Here is a 17,415-nt window from a genome sequence, read left to right as displayed (position 1 = left end):
TCCCCGCAACGCTTCTGGTTCTCTTTGTTCTTTGTTAGCCACAAATCGATGATTACCATTGAGGGCAAGAGTTATTGGGCTACCGTAAACAGTCGTTTCTGTCTATCTGTGCCCTGAAAATATCATCAAATCACAACCAACGCAAATTTGGAAGTTATCCAAAACATAGAAAAAGCAATCCCATATTTTGCTCAACATGCAAGTAAATACCAACCCATATGAAAACCAACACATACACACAAATCAAAGCCTTCCCGGATGTCTACTCATCCAAAACCCCCCTCACCAACGCAGCAAGACTAGTCTCATACCGCGCAGGATTATGATCACTCAACATGCCACCAGCAAAGCGCAACTCGCCAAACCAAGCATCAACGTCCCGAATAAACCGAATCTGCACGCGAGTGGCAGGCCTCCCAAGACGCGGATACCCATCGACCCCGAGGTCCAGCGCCGTAAACGCATCCCGCTGCAGAACCCGCATCGTCTCAATGACAAAAACCTCACCAGGCGGCATGAGCTTTGGTGCACGCATCTCATCCCGCAGCAGTTTCAACGTCTTCCAGGCCCAGGCGTCTTCGCCAACACCGTCGCCCGCGTTGACTACAAGTGGAGGCTGGTTCACGTAGAATTTGTGGATGATGCTTTGGCGGAGGGAATCGCTGACTCGCTGGCGGATGTGCGCTTTGGCGCCTGTGGTGTCGTCCTTGATGGAGAGCGATGCTGTGTGCAAGTCGTGCAGAATCCCTAGCGACAGGCTGGGGACAATGTCTGAGCCATTCACGATTGTTGTTATTAGGCCTCGAGTAGCGAGGCGGAGGGAGGGGGACATCACGGCTGGGGGGCCGTAGGCGTAGACATGAATTGGCCGGTTCGCTGGGAGGGTGTAGGTTGGTAGGCCGGGACCCGGGGTGTTGAGACTAGGGTTTCTGTGTGCGGTTAAGAGGCGAGGACGGGTGGATGGTAGGTGTGAGGCTGTTACAAAGGATGTGCCTGTTGTGGAGGGGTTGGGTTCTGAGATCATGGTTGCGAGAAGGGCTGCGACGCCTCCGCCGAGCGAGTGCCCGCATAGGACTATGCCGTAGTCTTGGAACGTTTCTAGTGCCGCACGCAGGGTGATCATAACTCGGCCACCACCGCCCTCTAGGAGCCGTTTGGATGAGGCGTGCATGCCTTTGTGAACCTTCCAGCTTTTCCCTTGCCATTCGAGGTCATCGTAGTCGCAGGTCATGTCTGTGAGGATGTCTTCGAAGCCCCATGTTCCTCGCAAAGTCAGAACCACCGCTTTGGAGTCATGGTCAATAGAAAGATAGTGGACCAGCGGGAACCCCGTCTCGGTCTCACCAGCTGCGTTCGAGCCCCCAGCTGGATCGACGAATGAAGACAGGAGGATTGTAGAGGGTGGCAGACCTGCGTTCTCTGAGAACGCACTGTGCTCGTGGCCGTCTGACCTGGTCCTATATTGGGTTCTGGAATCTCTAGGAACGCCCATGACTTTGAGTGCATTCGAGCCATATGAGGCAGAGGAGAAACGAGAGAACCGGCGAATGTTGTGTACAAAGTGTCTCTCTGGAAAGATGCCGGGAACAAAGCCATCACGATTGAGCGCCTGTATGGTTTCCAAGTCCTCATACGCACTTTTGTGAGGCCTGTGCGCAAGCAGCAGCGACGTCTCAGACTCTGCAGTTGCTAGTGAATACAGGCTAGGAGTGTATGATTGGGATCTGCGATGCATCGCTGAAGAAGCGGGGAGGTTATCATTCGCAGATAAAGTCCCGTCTGCTTCCGATCTTACAGACATGGAGCTGCTGCTGCGAATATGAGTCTGAACTGCGCCAAGTGATTCAGAGCGCATTCCAGCACCCCGGCGTGAGAGGAATGTGTCGGTTTGAGTGAGGAGCGACTCTTGGTTCTTCTCTTGCGCCGCAAAATGTCCCCCACCCGAGGCTCTAGAGACGTGTATCTCGTGAGATGGGGCGTGTTTCGTTTCCAACTGTGGTGATTGTCTCTGGGAGGAGTTTGGGAACGGCGACCTTCGCAAACCACGATTCGACACAGAGGTTGTCGGCCGATAGTTCAGAGGCTCGTTCGGTCTTTTCTTGAGAACGGGTCGGCTTGAGATTTCTTGTTCAGTTGTTTCCTTCCCCGACGCTGTTTCTTTTGTAGGCACGGGAGGTAGACGAGGACTCTGAATGCCCAAGGGTCCGGATGAGGCCATGGCTTGTTTTTTCCCCGGTGGGCGCTTGACTTCATTCTTTTCCAAAATAGCTGGCTTAACATTTTCGGCAAACTTCGCGAATGGGCCTGTACTAAGTGTAGGCTTGGGAGGTCGCAGCTGAGTGCTCTGGGATTTGTTGAAGGCTGTCCTGAACACCACTGTATGCTTGGGAAACCGCCCCTGGCCATCGGCCGTATCGGTATCTTCATAGTCATAGTCATGGTGGAATCTCTCCTCTATCATTTTGGTGCCAGGGGGAGCGACGATCTCTGCCATGTCATCATCGTAGATATCAACTGTGATCGTTCGTGCCGTCAAGACTTCCGATCTGATAGATGCGTGACAGCCCTGAGGAAGCTGGCTCATAATGTAAGCGCGGATTTCCTCATCGGAAACTTGCTGCTGACCATCCAACGGAATAGAGAGACGATGCCCATACAGATCAGACATGCTCGACCGTCGGACTACATCAATGGCTTCCTCGCCATTTCCAGGCATCACAAATGAAGCACTGCTAGGCTCTACCAACTCTTCACTATTGCGGTTGGGGAATTGCAGTTGATGGGATCCTATCACGTCTGCTCTTGCGCCGTTGTCTAGGATGACGACATCCCAAACAATCTCATCCCCGCCATTCTGCCGCAGATATCTTTCAGTATTCTTCTTTCCCCAACGCTGCAATAGCGCGAAGCCTATGGAGCCAATGAGGAGGTCTCCGACACCGATATTCTGGGCACTTGCACCGGGCTCAACAAATCTGAACTCACGTCGGATCAGCGTGATAATGGCTGCAATGGCCCTCGAAGACTCGGTGGATCCGAGAATGGCATCCAAAGTAGACAAAAGTGCCTGTGAAAGGTTTACAACCGAAGATAAAGTGGTCGACGAGAGATGAAATGTCGCGGCGGCGAAAAAAGATGCTGAGGTCACCGTCGTGTGGAGCGTCGCCAACTAGGGGGTATTAGTTGAAGGTAAGTCGACAGCCCAGGGGTTAGGAACATACACTTCGCTCGAGCAGAGACTCGGCTTCTGTCCTACCGTGTTCATCGCCACTATGGATCGCAACATCTCGTCCTGCCCTTGTCAAGATCCCCTCAACCAAAGCCCGACTTAGTTCCAAGCTGGTCAGAGTCGTGGCTCGCGCGCCATCCAGGGCCGCCCCGCCAACGAATGTGCCCAGTCGCAACGATAGTGAGGTTGACTGGGTAATCAATGATATCAATGACGCGACTGGTCGCGGGAGCAATGTCGATCCCGAGGCTGGAACGTGGGCGTGCGCATAGTCGAGATTCATCTCGACGTCAGGTTTTCCCCCATTGAACTTCTTAATTTTTCCTCCCATTGGACTATTTAAACACATCAAAATTGAGAATCTTCGAATATTGATGCCATGAAGATTGTTTTACATTTACAGTGTTCATGTGTAAGCCAGTTGGTGCCCCAACCATTGCAACCTTCCACATGTGATCAACTCCCAACATTTCTACGTCTGTTCCAGGTCTCTCCGGGGCTGATTCTGACTCTACATCGTCGCTTTCACGTCCCTTCCATCTTTCACCTTGCAAATCCGACTTCGGTCGCAATCTTTCATACTCCGAATCCCCGATAGGCCTATGTTCAGCCACCAATCGGTCAAATGACCCTTGAGAACCCGTCTGGCCCCGTGTCGCCCCTGAATGCTCAGTCCGCAAATCACCGGTCGACCAACAAGAACTGCTTCGGCCCCTAAGTACGGTACCTTGGCCACATCCGAACCCTATCCGAATTCCGGAGTCGAAAAGTGCCGTCATCTTATCCCCGACCACATCGACTGTCCCCTTCAACACAATCGGCCCACTCCAATTCTTCCGCAGGAAGGCCAAATCCTCCCACAAAGGCAGTTTCCCAGCGGAACGATCACTGATCCACGCACGCGAAGTACCAATAAGTTCGATCCAGTCTTCTTCTCGAACTTCGCGCGGAAATCGGGATCACGAACCTAAGTCCCCACCCCCCCCCCCCCCCCCCCTTTGAGGGTGTTGTCCAAAACCGCCGGTCGACACGCCAGCGACTAGATATCTAAGGTACCAACTTAAACCAAGAACTCGTTCTCGGTTGCCCGATTTCGCAGTGACAGCGTAACATCGTTGTCCCTTGGCCAGTACAGTTGATATTATCGCTTCCCGTCCTTGTTGGCGGTCGCAACATCTTCAATTGAGCTTGTGCCCGCCTTCCTTGCATACTTCTGCAAGGCCTGTCTCCTTGTCTTTGTGAAAGATACCTTGTGCGCCGATCGGTGCTAGGATAAAGGGATAATTGTATTTCAGACTGAAGGGCTCGACCAAAACATCTTGCTCGAGTGTCTGGACATGTCATCGGTCAGCGAGAACGTAGATCATTGCGTATTGTCTCAACTAATATTTTGCATCACCCGCGGGCTTTTAATCGGCCTCTGTTAGTTTCTGAAGATCGTGGTAAGCATCTAGAAACCTACAGCTTCCACTGCTGGAATGCCTGCCGGTTACTATCCGTTGTGACTTTCTCGCCCGCTCCGCCGGTGACATAATTGAATGTGCAAATGCCCAGAGACTCTTGCTCTTGCCTCTCTAGCTTGCTGGGAGTCGGTAATCACACCGGGCAGGATGGGGCACCCTTGTAGATCTCCGTTTGGTAGCTGCCATGGTTGTTAGGCATTGTAATTCGTTGCAAAATGTTGACGGTTAGAAGGTTGGAGAATCCAAATCCAAAGCTGGGCGGAACAGCTATGCCCCCGGTGATGCGGAGGTGGATTGAAGTGAAGTGACATGAATGCATGCTAGTTTCGTGAATGGGTTGCACCAAATATCCAGTTGATGAAGTCATGTGCTTCCATAATACATAGAAAGTCAAGTGAATTATAGCATTAAATCATCCATACTGTTCCCCGTAGCATGACTACGAGTTCTAGGTCGCTCGCCATATCTTCAAAGAACAACAGGCACCGGGCAGCCTATAACAGCAGCAACACGAGCAATCATCGTAGTCCTTCATCCATCACCCAACGACTGAGATATCCGCGGATCAAAAAGAGGAAACCCGAACCCGGTCAATCCACGCAATATGTTAACAGCGCCTGTCGCACAAGCTTCGTGCAAATATGCACTAGTACACTGGAACAGAATCATTGCAGCGCGGGCAAACAGCCCGATGCAAAGTCAGGTGCAATCCAATGCTTGAAGGCCTGCGCTCCCCGGACCACAGCAGACCAACCGGGGCAAGGATCGACGCGGGGAACATAAGAACCACTCTGAGCTCTGGTTTATCATTTCCGCCATGCTATCTCTTTCAGGGCTCTGGAGATTGGGTCCGCGAGAGTGATTGCGGGTTTGTTGTTGGTCTCATCATCGACTTGGCGATGATTCTCCTTTGAAATTAGTTGGCTCACGGTCTCAGCCCTAGTTAAGATACAGGTAACATGGAAATGTTGAAGGGCATTTCCCACACCAATCGAATCAGAAAGCACGATGAAAGATAAGTTGTCCATCATTGCCTATTTTGTTGCTAGACCAATTGAGCATTTGCGACAGGACGGCCCCATTGCGTAATAGGCCACCTACACATGTAGGTACAAGATTCCAAGTGAGTCATACTAGTGCAAACATTGAGAAGAGGGATCTGCAGCACGCCCAGCACCTTTGCATGTCGGACATTTTTTGCATGAGAAGGCTGGAGGACTTGAAAACCAGACGTAACGTTCTTGAATGGACGGAACAATCTTGGCTAGCTCTAGCGACTTCAACCCAACTGTTCAAACCAGGTAAAGGAGACCAGTCCGGTTCCGGCTTTTGATCAATTAAAAGTAAGTTGATTGCTAATCGCAAGAAATCGCACGCAAGCTGAAGAATCAAGAACATTGGTGGGTATCTCAAACAAAAACAAAAGAAACGCGCGCGTCAACGAGAAGCATCTTCCTTCACTGAGAGAGAATTACGCCGAGTGCCAGATCTTGATAGTCATGTCATCAGACGTGTAGACCGCCATTTTTTCATCGCGCGACAAAGTAATGGCCCGAACCCACCCTGAATAGCCTGTCAAGACTCGGACGCAGGCAAACCCCAAGGACACAGCCCATACGCGGATGGTCAAGTCGTCGGCTGCCGATGCCACCAATTTCCCATCAGCACAAAATGCGATCACACGCACAGGTCCAGAGTGTCCCCGGAGGACATTGAGAGTGGCGCCGGAAGTCGTATCCCAAATGCGCAGGTCCTTGTCCTGTGACCCCGACGCCAACAGCTTCCCATTAGGAGAGAAGCAGACCGCCCTGATTGAAGATTTATGGCCATTCAGTTGATGGATTTGTTTGCCGGTGACTGTATCCCAAAGGCGAATTGTGTTGTCGTCCGAGGTTGAAGCGAGAGTCTTTCCGTCAGGCGAAAAGGCCACCGCGCGCACCCAACCCGAGTGCCCATTGAGAGTTTTAAGTAGCAAGCCAGAGCTCGCATTCCACAGTCGTACAGTGAAATCATCTGAGGCCGAAGCGAGGGTTCTTCCATCGGGGGAAAATTCCACCGCTCGCACTCTGCCAGTGTGGCCCTGCAGCATGCGGTAGGTAAACCCGGTGTTGACGTCGCTGATGCGAATGCTCATATCATCGGAAGCAGTGGCCAAGAATCGGCCAGCGGGGGAAAATCTCACAGCGCGCACCCAATTGGAGTGGCCGTTGTCTTTTGCGGCGCTACGCTGGAGGCCGGTATTGGCGTTCCATAGACGGATCATCATGTCATTGGAGACCGAGGCAAGGATTTGACCATTGCCGGAAAGGGCCACATCCCAAATGAAGCCAGTATGGCCATCAAGAGTTTTTGAAGCGACTAGTTTCCCCAAGGAAGGAGTGACTGGGTCCGCCATTGGTTGGAGCGGCACTTTTTGATTTGATTTTTGAAGAATTTTCGAGTGTGGGAGACCCAGGAGAATAGAAGGAGAGGATGGGGCAAATAGAAAATTCAGGAGTCGTTGGTGAAGCTTAAAAGGCGTGGATGTGAAGGATTTCTCATAATGAGAAGTGAAGTCATGAGAGATGCGTGTCCGTCAGCAGTGCATTACGAGGTGAGAATAATTGCAGAAGAAAAAAGTTCCGTTCATGGCCGATCTCAATGCTCATTGAATCTGATGCAGAAAAGGAATCGGACAGTGATAGTTCCTCTTTTTGCAGCAAATAGCCACAAATGGGCAAAAAATGACAGCGGGATTTATGATTAGATAAGCTGGCTGGACCGGTCGATCGTGATCTGCTGACCTTCTTTTTTTTGCTCTGGTGTGGACTTTTCTACCTCTGACAAGAGACTTACTAGAGCTCAATCTAAATGTCCTATGAGTATCTTCTACGGAGTAGACTGGGAGCTTAAATATCGGACTTGACTTCTGTTAGTAGGCTTTCATGCATTTTGGCCTCAGGCGCATACCCCTTACGTCATCTGATGCAAGTCCCAAGGTCTACTTACCACTTGCATCTACTCGGGACTACCAGGTCTACCCAAGGATGTTGCTAATTGGTTTAATACGTCTATATATTACAACTATGATGCAATTTGAAAATTCGGAGAAAGAAGAAGAAATAGAAACACAGTCCCCTATGTAGGTCTTGTCATGTACCACGTAGACGTCTCTTATCAATCCGCTGCAAGGGTCCCTTATCCCACTTCTTGGCGCTTGGCAACTTTAATTCTTCCTTTTCGCTTGTGGCTATTTGCCCAGGACTTTTCCCTTGACCTTGGAACATCATTGAAGTGACCGTCAGAAACATCTAGGCCCAGGGGCCGAGTCTATTCCTCCATTCTTCCCATCTGATCTTTGGCATCTCACCATGGGCCATGCTGGGCCTGACCCCGGTTCACCTAATGGCCAAGATGTGCCTGATGAAATCATCCTTTGGCCAACTCTCGATGAGGAAAAGATCGAGAAGTCTCTGATCAGGAAGATTGACCTGCACATCCTTCCTATCGTGGTGTTACTGTATCTCTTCAGTTTCCTAGATCGAGGTACGTGGGGGCGGGGCATCTGACTCATCCCTTTGTGATTGCAACTGGCCTGTGTCAACGGGCAATGGAAAACATTGGCTGATTTGAATATACAGTCAACATTGGAAACGCAAGATTGTACGGCCTGGAAGAGGACTTGGGACTCGTTGGCAACCAGTACCAAGTCTCCGTGTCCATCCTCTTTGTGACCTACTGTGTAGGCATATCGCACGATTCTGTCAACGCACGGACGCTAACTTTAACATTTAGATCTTCGAGGTCCCTTCAAATCTGGTGCTCAAGAAACTAAGGCCCTCTCGTTATATTGCCACAATCTCCGTGATGTGGGGTGTCATTGCAACCCTCACAGGGATCACTCAGAGCTATGGCGGCTTGATTGCCTGTCGGATCCTACTTGGAGTCGTAGAAGCAGGTCTTTTCCCGGGCTTTATAACCTACCTCACTCTTTTCTATAGTAAACGCGAGATTGCCTTGCGAACAAGCTACCTGTTTAGCAGTGCAGCCATTGCGGGAGCCTTTGGCGGGTTACTGGCTTACGGGATTGGGTTTATGGACGGAATCTGTGGACTGCGAGGCTGGCGCTGGATCATGATCATCGAGGGAATTCCAACCGTTCTACTTGGCGTGGTAACCTGGTTTGTCTTGGCAGATGACGCGGACACAGCTTATTATCTCAACAAAGAGGAGCGGGCGCTTGTTGCCCTTCGCCGAAGTCGTTATATCGGCCAGACAAAGTCTGCACAAAAGTTCCACTGGGCGGATGTGAAAGAGGGTGTTTTGGACTGGAAGATCTGGGCATTCTCCCTTGGCCAGTTTGGTGTTGATACCATGCTCTATGGATTTAGTACCTTCCTTCCGACTATCATCAAAGGCATGGGCAAATGGACCACTGCCGAGGTCCAGGCATTGACAGTCCCTTGCTATGGGCTGGGTGCCATTGCCTATTTGAGCGTTGCCTGGTTGAGCGATCGCACCCAACATCGTGCATTTTTCGTGTGTCTCTTCTGCGCTGTCTCAGTCGTTGGCTACGGCATCTTGATTTCAGACTCGTCCTCAGGTGTGCATTACTTTGGTGCCATGATGGTCGCCCTGGGGCTTTATGTCGCTGTTGGTTTACCTCTCGCTTGGCTGCCTACAAACCTGCCACGATACGCAAAACGCACTTATGCAACCGGCTTGCAACTTACCTTTGGAAACGTCAGCGGAGTCATGTCCCCTTTCTTGTATCCAAATTCCGAAGGCCCACGCTTTGTCCGTGGTAACGCTGTCACTTTAGGTATGGTTGCATTTGCGGGTGTCATGTATGGTTTCATGTGGGTCTCCTATCGTGTTATCAACAAACGCAGGGCCCGGGGTCTGGAGGACGAGAAAATATCATCATTATCGGAGCAGGATATCCAGGAAATGGGTGATCGAAACCCCAGGTTCATTTACAGCATTTGAACAATCAATCACAAGAATGGTCGGCCGCGTTTGTGGCCTTGAGACATCTTTTCTATTAGTCTTTCAAGGTCTTTCTAGATGTTTTTTTTGGGGGGGGGGGGGATGAATCTAGAATGTAAGCGGCGATAGGGCTTAAAATTGGCAAAACGAGCTTTCCACATGTAACTTTCTCACATATCTGGAGCTATCTCCTTGCATGTGAGTGTATCTTTCCTTCCGGATGACTTGTGCATACAGCGGAGCATCTGCAAAATCAATACAAAGTCTTCGGCCACCAAGCCGCGACAGAATAATGCTTACAAGTTTCTGGAAAATCAAGATCCTAAGAAATTTAAAATTTAAATGTTGCATACTCACTTTGGTAGATGCATCGAGCTCTTGGACTCAGTTATTAGGTATGTGGAATGTATCACCTCTGGCATTCAGAAGATGAATCTGGTTTGCGCAGATTTCAACCATGATGTGGCTGGTGAGTATATTGTATCAAGCTACTGCATTTCGTTCCTGCGTATCAGGTTGCTTTTTGTGTTCTAGAATACGATTCAATGATCACATCACCCATACCAAGGCTGAACAGCCTTCATCAGTTTCAGGTGCACCTGAGAATCTCCAGTTCTTTCCATTGCCTCCTGAAAGACATCTAATCCTAATTTTTCGTTGAAGAGAAGAATACTAACCCAAACAAGGTCAACATAGCTGACAGTCTTTCCTATGAAGAGAGGCCCTTCATTCTCCTTCAAGAAAGCTGTCCCTTCGCGAAGTGCGGGCTCCGCCTCGTTCCACGCTCGAACGCCGCCCTTCTCTCTCTCCAATTGACCAAGTGACATTCCAACCATCGCTGCACGACTTGTGTACCAATAGTCAAGGCTTTCCGTATTGAGGATCCGCTCAGGAACCAGAGGAATGAATATCGGCTTAATGGCTTTCATATACTGAGACCATATGCGCTCAACTTTCTCAAGGTAGACCGAGTCTGAGTGAAGCGACGGAAGCGGAGCTTGACGCTCTATGTGGTCCACGATATTGCGCGAATCCATAGTATATATTCCATCGGGGCTAGCAATGGTAGGGATAGAGTAGGCGGGGGTTCCAGTATTAGCTGCGACCCTGGGGATATTAGATGATCTCCTATTCTCGCTAAGAATTGTGCTTGGAGTCGACACCGATACTGGGTTTCCAACGTAGACTTGATATCCGGGTACTCAACCTGTATTTCATTCGCAATTGTCTTTCGTTCTATTAGGTCCTACTCACCCATTGCGTTCGATAATGAATACCTTAGAAATTTAAAAGCAGCCGAGCTAAGGCGTTGGGTTAGTTGGCATTTGCATTCCTAATTGAAGCACATAAAGCTGGCCATCATAGCTGTCGCTCTTACTGACTTTTCCATGGGTTGGGAGACCATGTCACACATAGTGCCTTGCCGGAGGGGATGTCGTAAAGTACATAATGGCTTGAAGCCATGTTGGAATTTGTAATCCTTGTTTCAATCGGAGGAGGGGCCTCGAAGTTGTTCAATTCTTAAAGGTTGCGGGCCCGGGCACCACTGTGTGGATTACCAGTTCGACTCAATAGTGCCAAATTGGGGTCTAACAATACCTGTAGATTTTTTTTGAGCGTCGAAGGCCGAAGACGAACCCCTCAAACCTGTGTTCTGAGAAGTGTGTGATGTGATGCTCGAAAATGGTCTTGACCTTCAGCAAGTGTGTTAGGGATCAGGATCTGAGTTTGATGCAAACACAATGATAGTATGTATGCAGGTAAAACAGTATTCAATTTGGATGGACGGGGAGAGAGAGAAGGTGAGAGTGGAAGGAAGACTATGTAGTTGGTCTATCCTACATGTGATGCCTGAGGCATCCAACAGAATTTCTTCAATGCAAAATAAACCAAAACAGGTATCGCTCGACGTTTCTTAAAAAGACTTGGAAGTGGGCCCAGAAAATGAATTATGCGATAGCTATTCTTGAAATTATTTCTGTACCAAAGCCACTGACCTCGTTCACATGATCTCAACTACCACATTGGGCAAGTCGACGCCATAAATGATGATGTCATTTCCAACTGGGGTATAAGTCCGGGGTAAACCCAAGTCGACATCAAACTTTCACGCTTCACAGATTCATCAGGTTGGTAACCACAATTGAAAAGCCATGAAGACCTTCAAAACAGCCATCACCTGCCCCATTTCACATCCCCTCCGCAGCACTTGTTATCTCCAAGCACAGAAGAGACCTCAAACAGAGGAGCTCATCCTGGAAAGATGTATCCTTAACCCCGAACGAGCAGAAACCTGCCAGTCAGGCACAGATGACGAAGTCGGACGACACAAGTCTCCTTATGACCCGTCTAAAACAGCACCCGAGAAGGAGCACCTCGCGCTGGAGGAAGAGTACAGACTAGAAGGGGATACTATTCATGACCCGCTTTTTTTTAGTCCTGCAAATAGGGATGTCAGTCAGCTTTTGAATCCTATGGCGGGCGTCGTTCATGGGTTGCAACACCTGAGGAGTGTCAAGGGCTGGACCAGAAAGCGGAAGGAGCCACTTCTAAGGACGGCGCCGTACGAGATGAGGAAATATGAGAATGTATTTTTCGAGCCAAGGAAGCCTCATCAAAAGGTTTGTTGTTTAGGTTCACATGATTGGCTTTATATTGAGCTGGCTAACTTGTTAATAGAAGGTTTGAGTCTACTGATTTACCAGGAATTTGTCCACTACGCGCCTCCTATTGAAACAATGACATCGAAGATGTACTTTGATCGGTCTTTGCAGGTCGTTTTCACACAGCATATTAAGTCTACGTCTGAGGAGATTTTAGCTAGCTCGACCAGGACCCCATTTTCGTTCTCGAATATTATGCTGATGCTTTCTGTCCGCTCTTTGGTATTATAGTTCTATGCAGTCGCAAAGGTCTGAAAATAACATGCCACAATGTACGTGAGCACAATCATGGAAACCTGTTCTGCATGGTCAATACTTGATGTGTCGATCACCGTAGCAAGAAAATGGAGCTTACGATCAGAGCAAATTCCAGGACCCCTGTTGAATGGGATGACGCTGGCCATATCACTGAACTCTATGAATGATTTGCTTCTTGATTTTCTCCCAAACTTTTCCCTAAGCGATGTCGAGACCAAGTTCAAAACACCACTAGGGGGCAACATGACATTGAGCATGGGATTCGGTATCTGGCGTCCTCGCAAAGACGAGAGTAATACATCAGCTCATCGTGGTCCTAAGCAGTCTATACTCGGACTCGTTTTCCAAATCATTTCTATCTGTGCTACAACTTCTATCGGTATAAGTCTCCTATAATGGTCCTCGGGCAGTGGTTACAAGGAACTATGTTTTAATGTCAAACCACCACTAACAGTTGGAAAACTTGGAACTAGCTTTTGAATGTTCGCAAATATGCTCCCTTAAAATTACGCCCGCTAGAAACTCATTTTAAATCCCAGAATTTGGCTCTACAGTTGAAGCGAACTTAGATGCAGTCAAGTTGATTTTACGCAGCAACTACAAGAATAGTCGGCCGCGATTGTGGGCTTGTGACATGTATTGAGATGATCCCATCTCTGGTTGTTTGCTTGTAGATAGACTAAGCGCTTGTTTGCCAGATTTGATGTATGAATGCCCTGCTTTCCCATATTTTGAATATCAAGATTCCTTCCTCTGCTTTCTCCCGGTTATAGCCACATCAGGTTATACAACCTTTTCTTACCCTAATTTGTCAAAATTCATTGATTTTACTAAGCCGGGGTAGTAGGCCTTCGAGGTCTTATTAGCCCCGGCACCCCAGCACCGCGGTATGTACCTTGATACCCTATATAATATCAAGATAAGCAAGGAGGAAGAGCACCTTCTTTTTCGCGCTTACCAACGAAAGTGCTACCGTGTTCATTTTTTGAAATTAAGTTTTAATCGTTTCTACCAAATAGAGTTAGCTATATCACGGCCTTAAGGCATCTAAGCGTTCTGGTATTCCCAGTATTTAATTAATCTCTTGGTCGTCTTCTTACCTTCAATGTTTCTTAATTACATTCAAGTGAACATTGGGCAAGGGTGTTGTTTGAATTTTTGACTATATTCCGCTAATTCAAGAAATTAGGCAGGTTTCTCAATGGAACAGCCTAGGATGTCACCTAGGCATTAGGATATGTAGAAACCGCTATAGGTACTATCCCACAATTACTTGAAAATTGATGCTATGGCCTTACAGTACGGACAGTCCCTTTCTTCAGATAACATAAACATACCTAGCAAACAATCAAGGGTAATTTGCCATCCGACACCCAAAAACAACGACCCTCTAAATGCTTCCATAATCTTATGGAAGGGGCCCAGTTATAAGAACCATACAACAACAACAAAAGGGTTCTTAGGATTAAAATACAGTGGATGTCAAAGATAAAAAGGTATATCTAACTCCAGGAGCAAGGGGACGAGGAAGAAAAGGGGAGAAGGAGAGAGATCTAGCTACAGCTATCCATCTAGCAAATAGTTAGTTTGTTAGTTAGGATATGTCTCCACATGGTGCCTTATGGTTAAGACATCCAACATGTGTTCATAACTAATATATAACTAGTTTAGAATCAGAAACCGAAGGAAGTACTGGCAACTCGTGAGAAGCACACAATGAATGGCTACCCTACAACTGCCTTTGATAGTCGACCGGAAAAGACTTTCCTAGGCCCATTTAAAATGGCCCTTGATACGGTTGAGTTTCACCCAGTTCCATTATCCGACACGGCTTAACCCAACCAGCAGAGCTACTTTGAACCGAACTCCCGTTAGACAAATGGGCCGTGGAAGCTTGTTGAGCAGCTAGTGCATCACAAGCAGCGGTATCTTGAGCGGAATCAGATTTCTGCCGCCGCTGCCGACGAACGAGCCAAAGCACAAGAAGGACAACAAACAAGAAACCAGCAGCGCCACAGCCAGCACTAATCCCGACTTTGGCGCCCCGTGAAAAGCCTTCGCTGTCAGAGCTTTCGGGTGACTTGGGGGCTGTGGCACTAGTTGTCGTCGGGGTTTCGCTGTTTCTGCTGTTTGTGCTGTTAGATGCGAGTGGGGTCCAATGCGCAGACCAGCTCGCTTCCCAACTGTCATGTGAACTAACCAACGTGGTAGCGTCTTCTGTGAGTATGTCCTCTGGTACTGAGGGTCATCAGTGTTCCAGGCATAAAGACCTAAATCGGAGTTGTGAGTCACTGGCAACTCAGCAGCAATGGCATCGCAGGAGCTCTGAGGTAGGTAAAGGTAAGGATCAACTGGGGCTGCTATGACGGTGGTACCCCCCAAAAGAGATGAGTTTCCTTGTGCAAGTAAGTTTTCTTTGCTAGTGGAATTCCATGGTGAACCACCGGTCGCAACACCGAGGCTAACGTCTAGTAGATTAATAGGCGCCGAGCTTCCTGTATGAGGCTGGACAGAAACATCACCCAGCACCCGACTTTGATCGTAGCCACCGAGCATCAGACTACCCGGAATGCCTAGCGCGAAAAAACCAATGTGCATGCCGTATGTATTAGATTGGATTGTCTGTGACCCATTCCACAGCCAGCCAGTGATTAAATTTCCTCCGACATCGCCAAATGTCTGGTTAACGTACTGGGCACCAAGCGCCAGGGTGCCAACTTCAAGTGGGTAGTTCTGCCCTCCTGGGTAGGTCTGGTAGCCGTCCTCAACAGTAATTAGGTTGGAACTTGGGATGTCCGTTCCAAATAGGTTCATCATATCGGTGGAACGGTGAGCCTTGCCGTAGATAGGAATGGCGTTGGTTTGCGAGATATCCAGAGACCCCCATGTGCCATCTGGAGCATACTGAATGCTTGTGTTGTCCCACGTGGTCGACTGAGCACTGAAGGTACCGGCATCATCGGCATAGCAGTAGGGTGATGTCGTGAGATTTGAGCAGTAGGAAGAAAGGATGATGTAGCTTGTCCACCATGCCCCAGGATATAGAGCTATCTGCTCTTGCGCACTGCCTAGCTCAACTAACACAGCATTCCAAGGGCCATCGGCTCCAACCCCTTTTGGGGACTATCTCATCACCCATGGAAGGCTGTCTGCAGAACCAAAGTCTAGGAGAGCAAAAATCAGATAAATGAAGCCGATTCGACTTTGGTACATCTGTACGAACGATATGTTTGTCGTCATTCTCGTAACGTGCCCCATATCCATATGATAAAAATAAATAGGCGACACGAGCGTTCTGGGGGGAGGGCTTCACGAAATGAGACGATAAAAGACGTCGGAGCGACACTAGCAATCGCGCTCATAAGGCTCGCATCTCTGCTTAAATTGGCGTCGGTTCGTCTTGAAATTTTCGCAATACTGAGCAGGGGGAACCGTCCGACAGATTAGACCCAGCGCGTAGTGATTCACTTTCAGCCCGTAGGATCCGAATCCCTGCAGCATTAACGCGTAGGTGTTGTGCCTCCAATCCGTCGTTGTTATATTTGTGTCACTGTAATATAACAGCAATACCTAAGCTGTATAGACTAGTCTTGCATCAAGAATCTGCGAATCGCTAGCCAACTTCCACAGAGAAGTGGGGAACCACTGGGACCCTTGCTATTTTCAGCCCCCAAATCTGTGATTTAATTCCTATTTTTCGAAGTTTTTTCTTTTCTCTTGGGGCGTATTCTTTCTTGGGGCATATACACATGGGCACTTGCCCAGCCCTTTGGCGCAGCAGGCTGATCGACTATTTTTGAAGCCAGACTGCAACAACGTTGCCTCCCGCACACCTCAACATCCAGCCATTTCTCAGCTCAATGTTTACTACTTTCCATCTCAAAAGGGTGTATCTGCAGGCGTTGGAATTCTTCTCTCCCAACCTGGAATCCTTGCCGAGCTTCTTTGTCGCCTTTTTCCCCGTGGGACCTACCATGCTACGAAGCTTCCCGAAAGCCCTACGTGCTATAATTGCCATACTTGTCCCATTTGTTATAGTTTAGTCTCTACTCATTCTAATTGACAGGCCTATTGTGGTGTACTTTTCAGGTCACCACAGTGGTCAAGCAGTTGTTGATGCAGTAGATTGGTCTCGCTTTGCCTATCCGCAATATGCCATCAACACAGCTTACCTTTGCAATTCAGTCATGCTGTTTGAAAGCAAGCCTGACCGAGTCATGCTGTACCCATCGGAGTTTTCTCTAGAAGAAAATGACGCTAAGCCGGAGGGTCACTACTGCGCAAAGCGCGAGATGATTACAATGTTAAATTGGTGCCTGTCAAGGTTCAGAGTAAAGCCAATGGGGATGGTCGATGCAACCTGATTCATTGATGGAAATTTGAGAATATTAACCATGACATAGCTACCTGGGCGGAGAGTTTTGCTAAACTCCTCGCCTTCAATTAGACTCAATGTCACCGAGTTCTAAATTTAGACTCGGACTCGACTTTGCTGCAGGTGTGTTCCCACGACCCGAGTATCTTGTAATAACTTCTTACTTAAGCGTGCATAGAGCATGGATGAACTGTTCTTCATGCCGCCTTGCCCGTTAGGGATCCCTCGAGCCTACTGGCTTAATCCTGATGAATGTGTGCAAAGCTCCCAGTTATTACTAGTTCAACCTTCCCATTTTGAGTTTGGTCGCATAATGGCTGCTATTAACAATGCGAGTCATTCTGAGTATGACATGGAAATCGTGAACACCCTCTACAAGGACAGTGCACTCATTATCCCTCATCGTCCATGGACGATTCTGACAGGGGAGTTCCGAGGTGAAATTCACACCAAATACTT

General features: G+C 48.6%; 6 protein-coding genes across 6 annotated transcripts; 2 read left to right on the top strand and 4 right to left on the bottom strand.

Annotated features, from left to right (window-relative positions):
- Window positions 1-262: 262 nt before the first annotated feature.
- Pdw03_8247 (Lipase, putative) lies at window positions 263-3,512 on the bottom strand (the record flags this gene model as incomplete). Its single annotated transcript, XM_014677900.2, has 2 exons — window positions 263-3,169; window positions 3,222-3,512. 2 exons carry the CDS (start codon window positions 3,510-3,512, stop codon window positions 263-265), a joined length of 3,198 nt encoding a protein of 1,065 aa, XP_014533386.2.
- Window positions 3,513-6,163: 2,651 nt separating this feature from the next.
- On the bottom strand, window positions 6,164-7,087 carry Pdw03_8246 (Vegetative incompatibility protein HET-E-1; the record flags this gene model as incomplete). Its single annotated transcript, XM_014677899.1, has 1 exon — window positions 6,164-7,087. The coding sequence occupies one exon, from the start codon at window positions 7,085-7,087 to the stop codon at window positions 6,164-6,166; it is 924 nt and encodes a 307-aa protein (XP_014533385.1).
- A 955-nt stretch (window positions 7,088-8,042) lies between these two features.
- Window positions 8,043-9,660, top strand: Pdw03_8245 (MFS transporter, putative; the record flags this gene model as incomplete). Its single annotated transcript, XM_014677898.1, has 3 exons — window positions 8,043-8,217; window positions 8,313-8,413; window positions 8,467-9,660. The coding sequence occupies 3 exons, from the start codon at window positions 8,043-8,045 to the stop codon at window positions 9,658-9,660; spliced, it is 1,470 nt and encodes a 489-aa protein (XP_014533384.1).
- Window positions 9,661-10,214: 554 nt separating this feature from the next.
- Window positions 10,215-11,074, bottom strand: Pdw03_8244 (Glutathione S-transferase, N-terminal; the record flags this gene model as incomplete). The annotated part of the gene is made up of 3 exons (XM_066101909.1): window positions 10,215-10,759; window positions 10,915-10,961; window positions 11,043-11,074. 3 exons carry the CDS (start codon window positions 11,072-11,074, stop codon window positions 10,215-10,217), a joined length of 624 nt encoding a protein of 207 aa, XP_065956992.1.
- A 739-nt stretch (window positions 11,075-11,813) lies between these two features.
- Pdw03_8243 (succinyl-CoA synthetase beta subunit) lies at window positions 11,814-12,348 on the top strand (the record flags this gene model as incomplete). Its single annotated transcript, XM_014677897.1, has 2 exons — window positions 11,814-12,281; window positions 12,340-12,348. The coding sequence occupies 2 exons, from the start codon at window positions 11,814-11,816 to the stop codon at window positions 12,346-12,348; spliced, it is 477 nt and encodes a 158-aa protein (XP_014533383.1).
- A 2,010-nt stretch (window positions 12,349-14,358) lies between these two features.
- On the bottom strand, window positions 14,359-15,720 carry Pdw03_8242 (Peptidase aspartic; the record flags this gene model as incomplete). Its single annotated transcript, XM_066101908.1, has 3 exons — window positions 14,359-14,707; window positions 14,782-15,658; window positions 15,717-15,720. The coding sequence occupies 3 exons, from the start codon at window positions 15,718-15,720 to the stop codon at window positions 14,359-14,361; spliced, it is 1,230 nt and encodes a 409-aa protein (XP_065956991.1).
- Between the last annotated feature and the right edge of the window lie 1,695 nt (window positions 15,721-17,415).

Source organism: Penicillium digitatum, chromosome 3, assembly GCF_016767815.1.
Source record: "Penicillium digitatum chromosome 3, complete sequence".
NCBI lineage: Eukaryota > Fungi > Ascomycota > Eurotiomycetes > Eurotiales > Aspergillaceae > Penicillium > Penicillium digitatum.
Note: the sequence above shows the minus strand (reverse complement) of the source record. Positions and strands in the feature narration are given on the sequence as shown.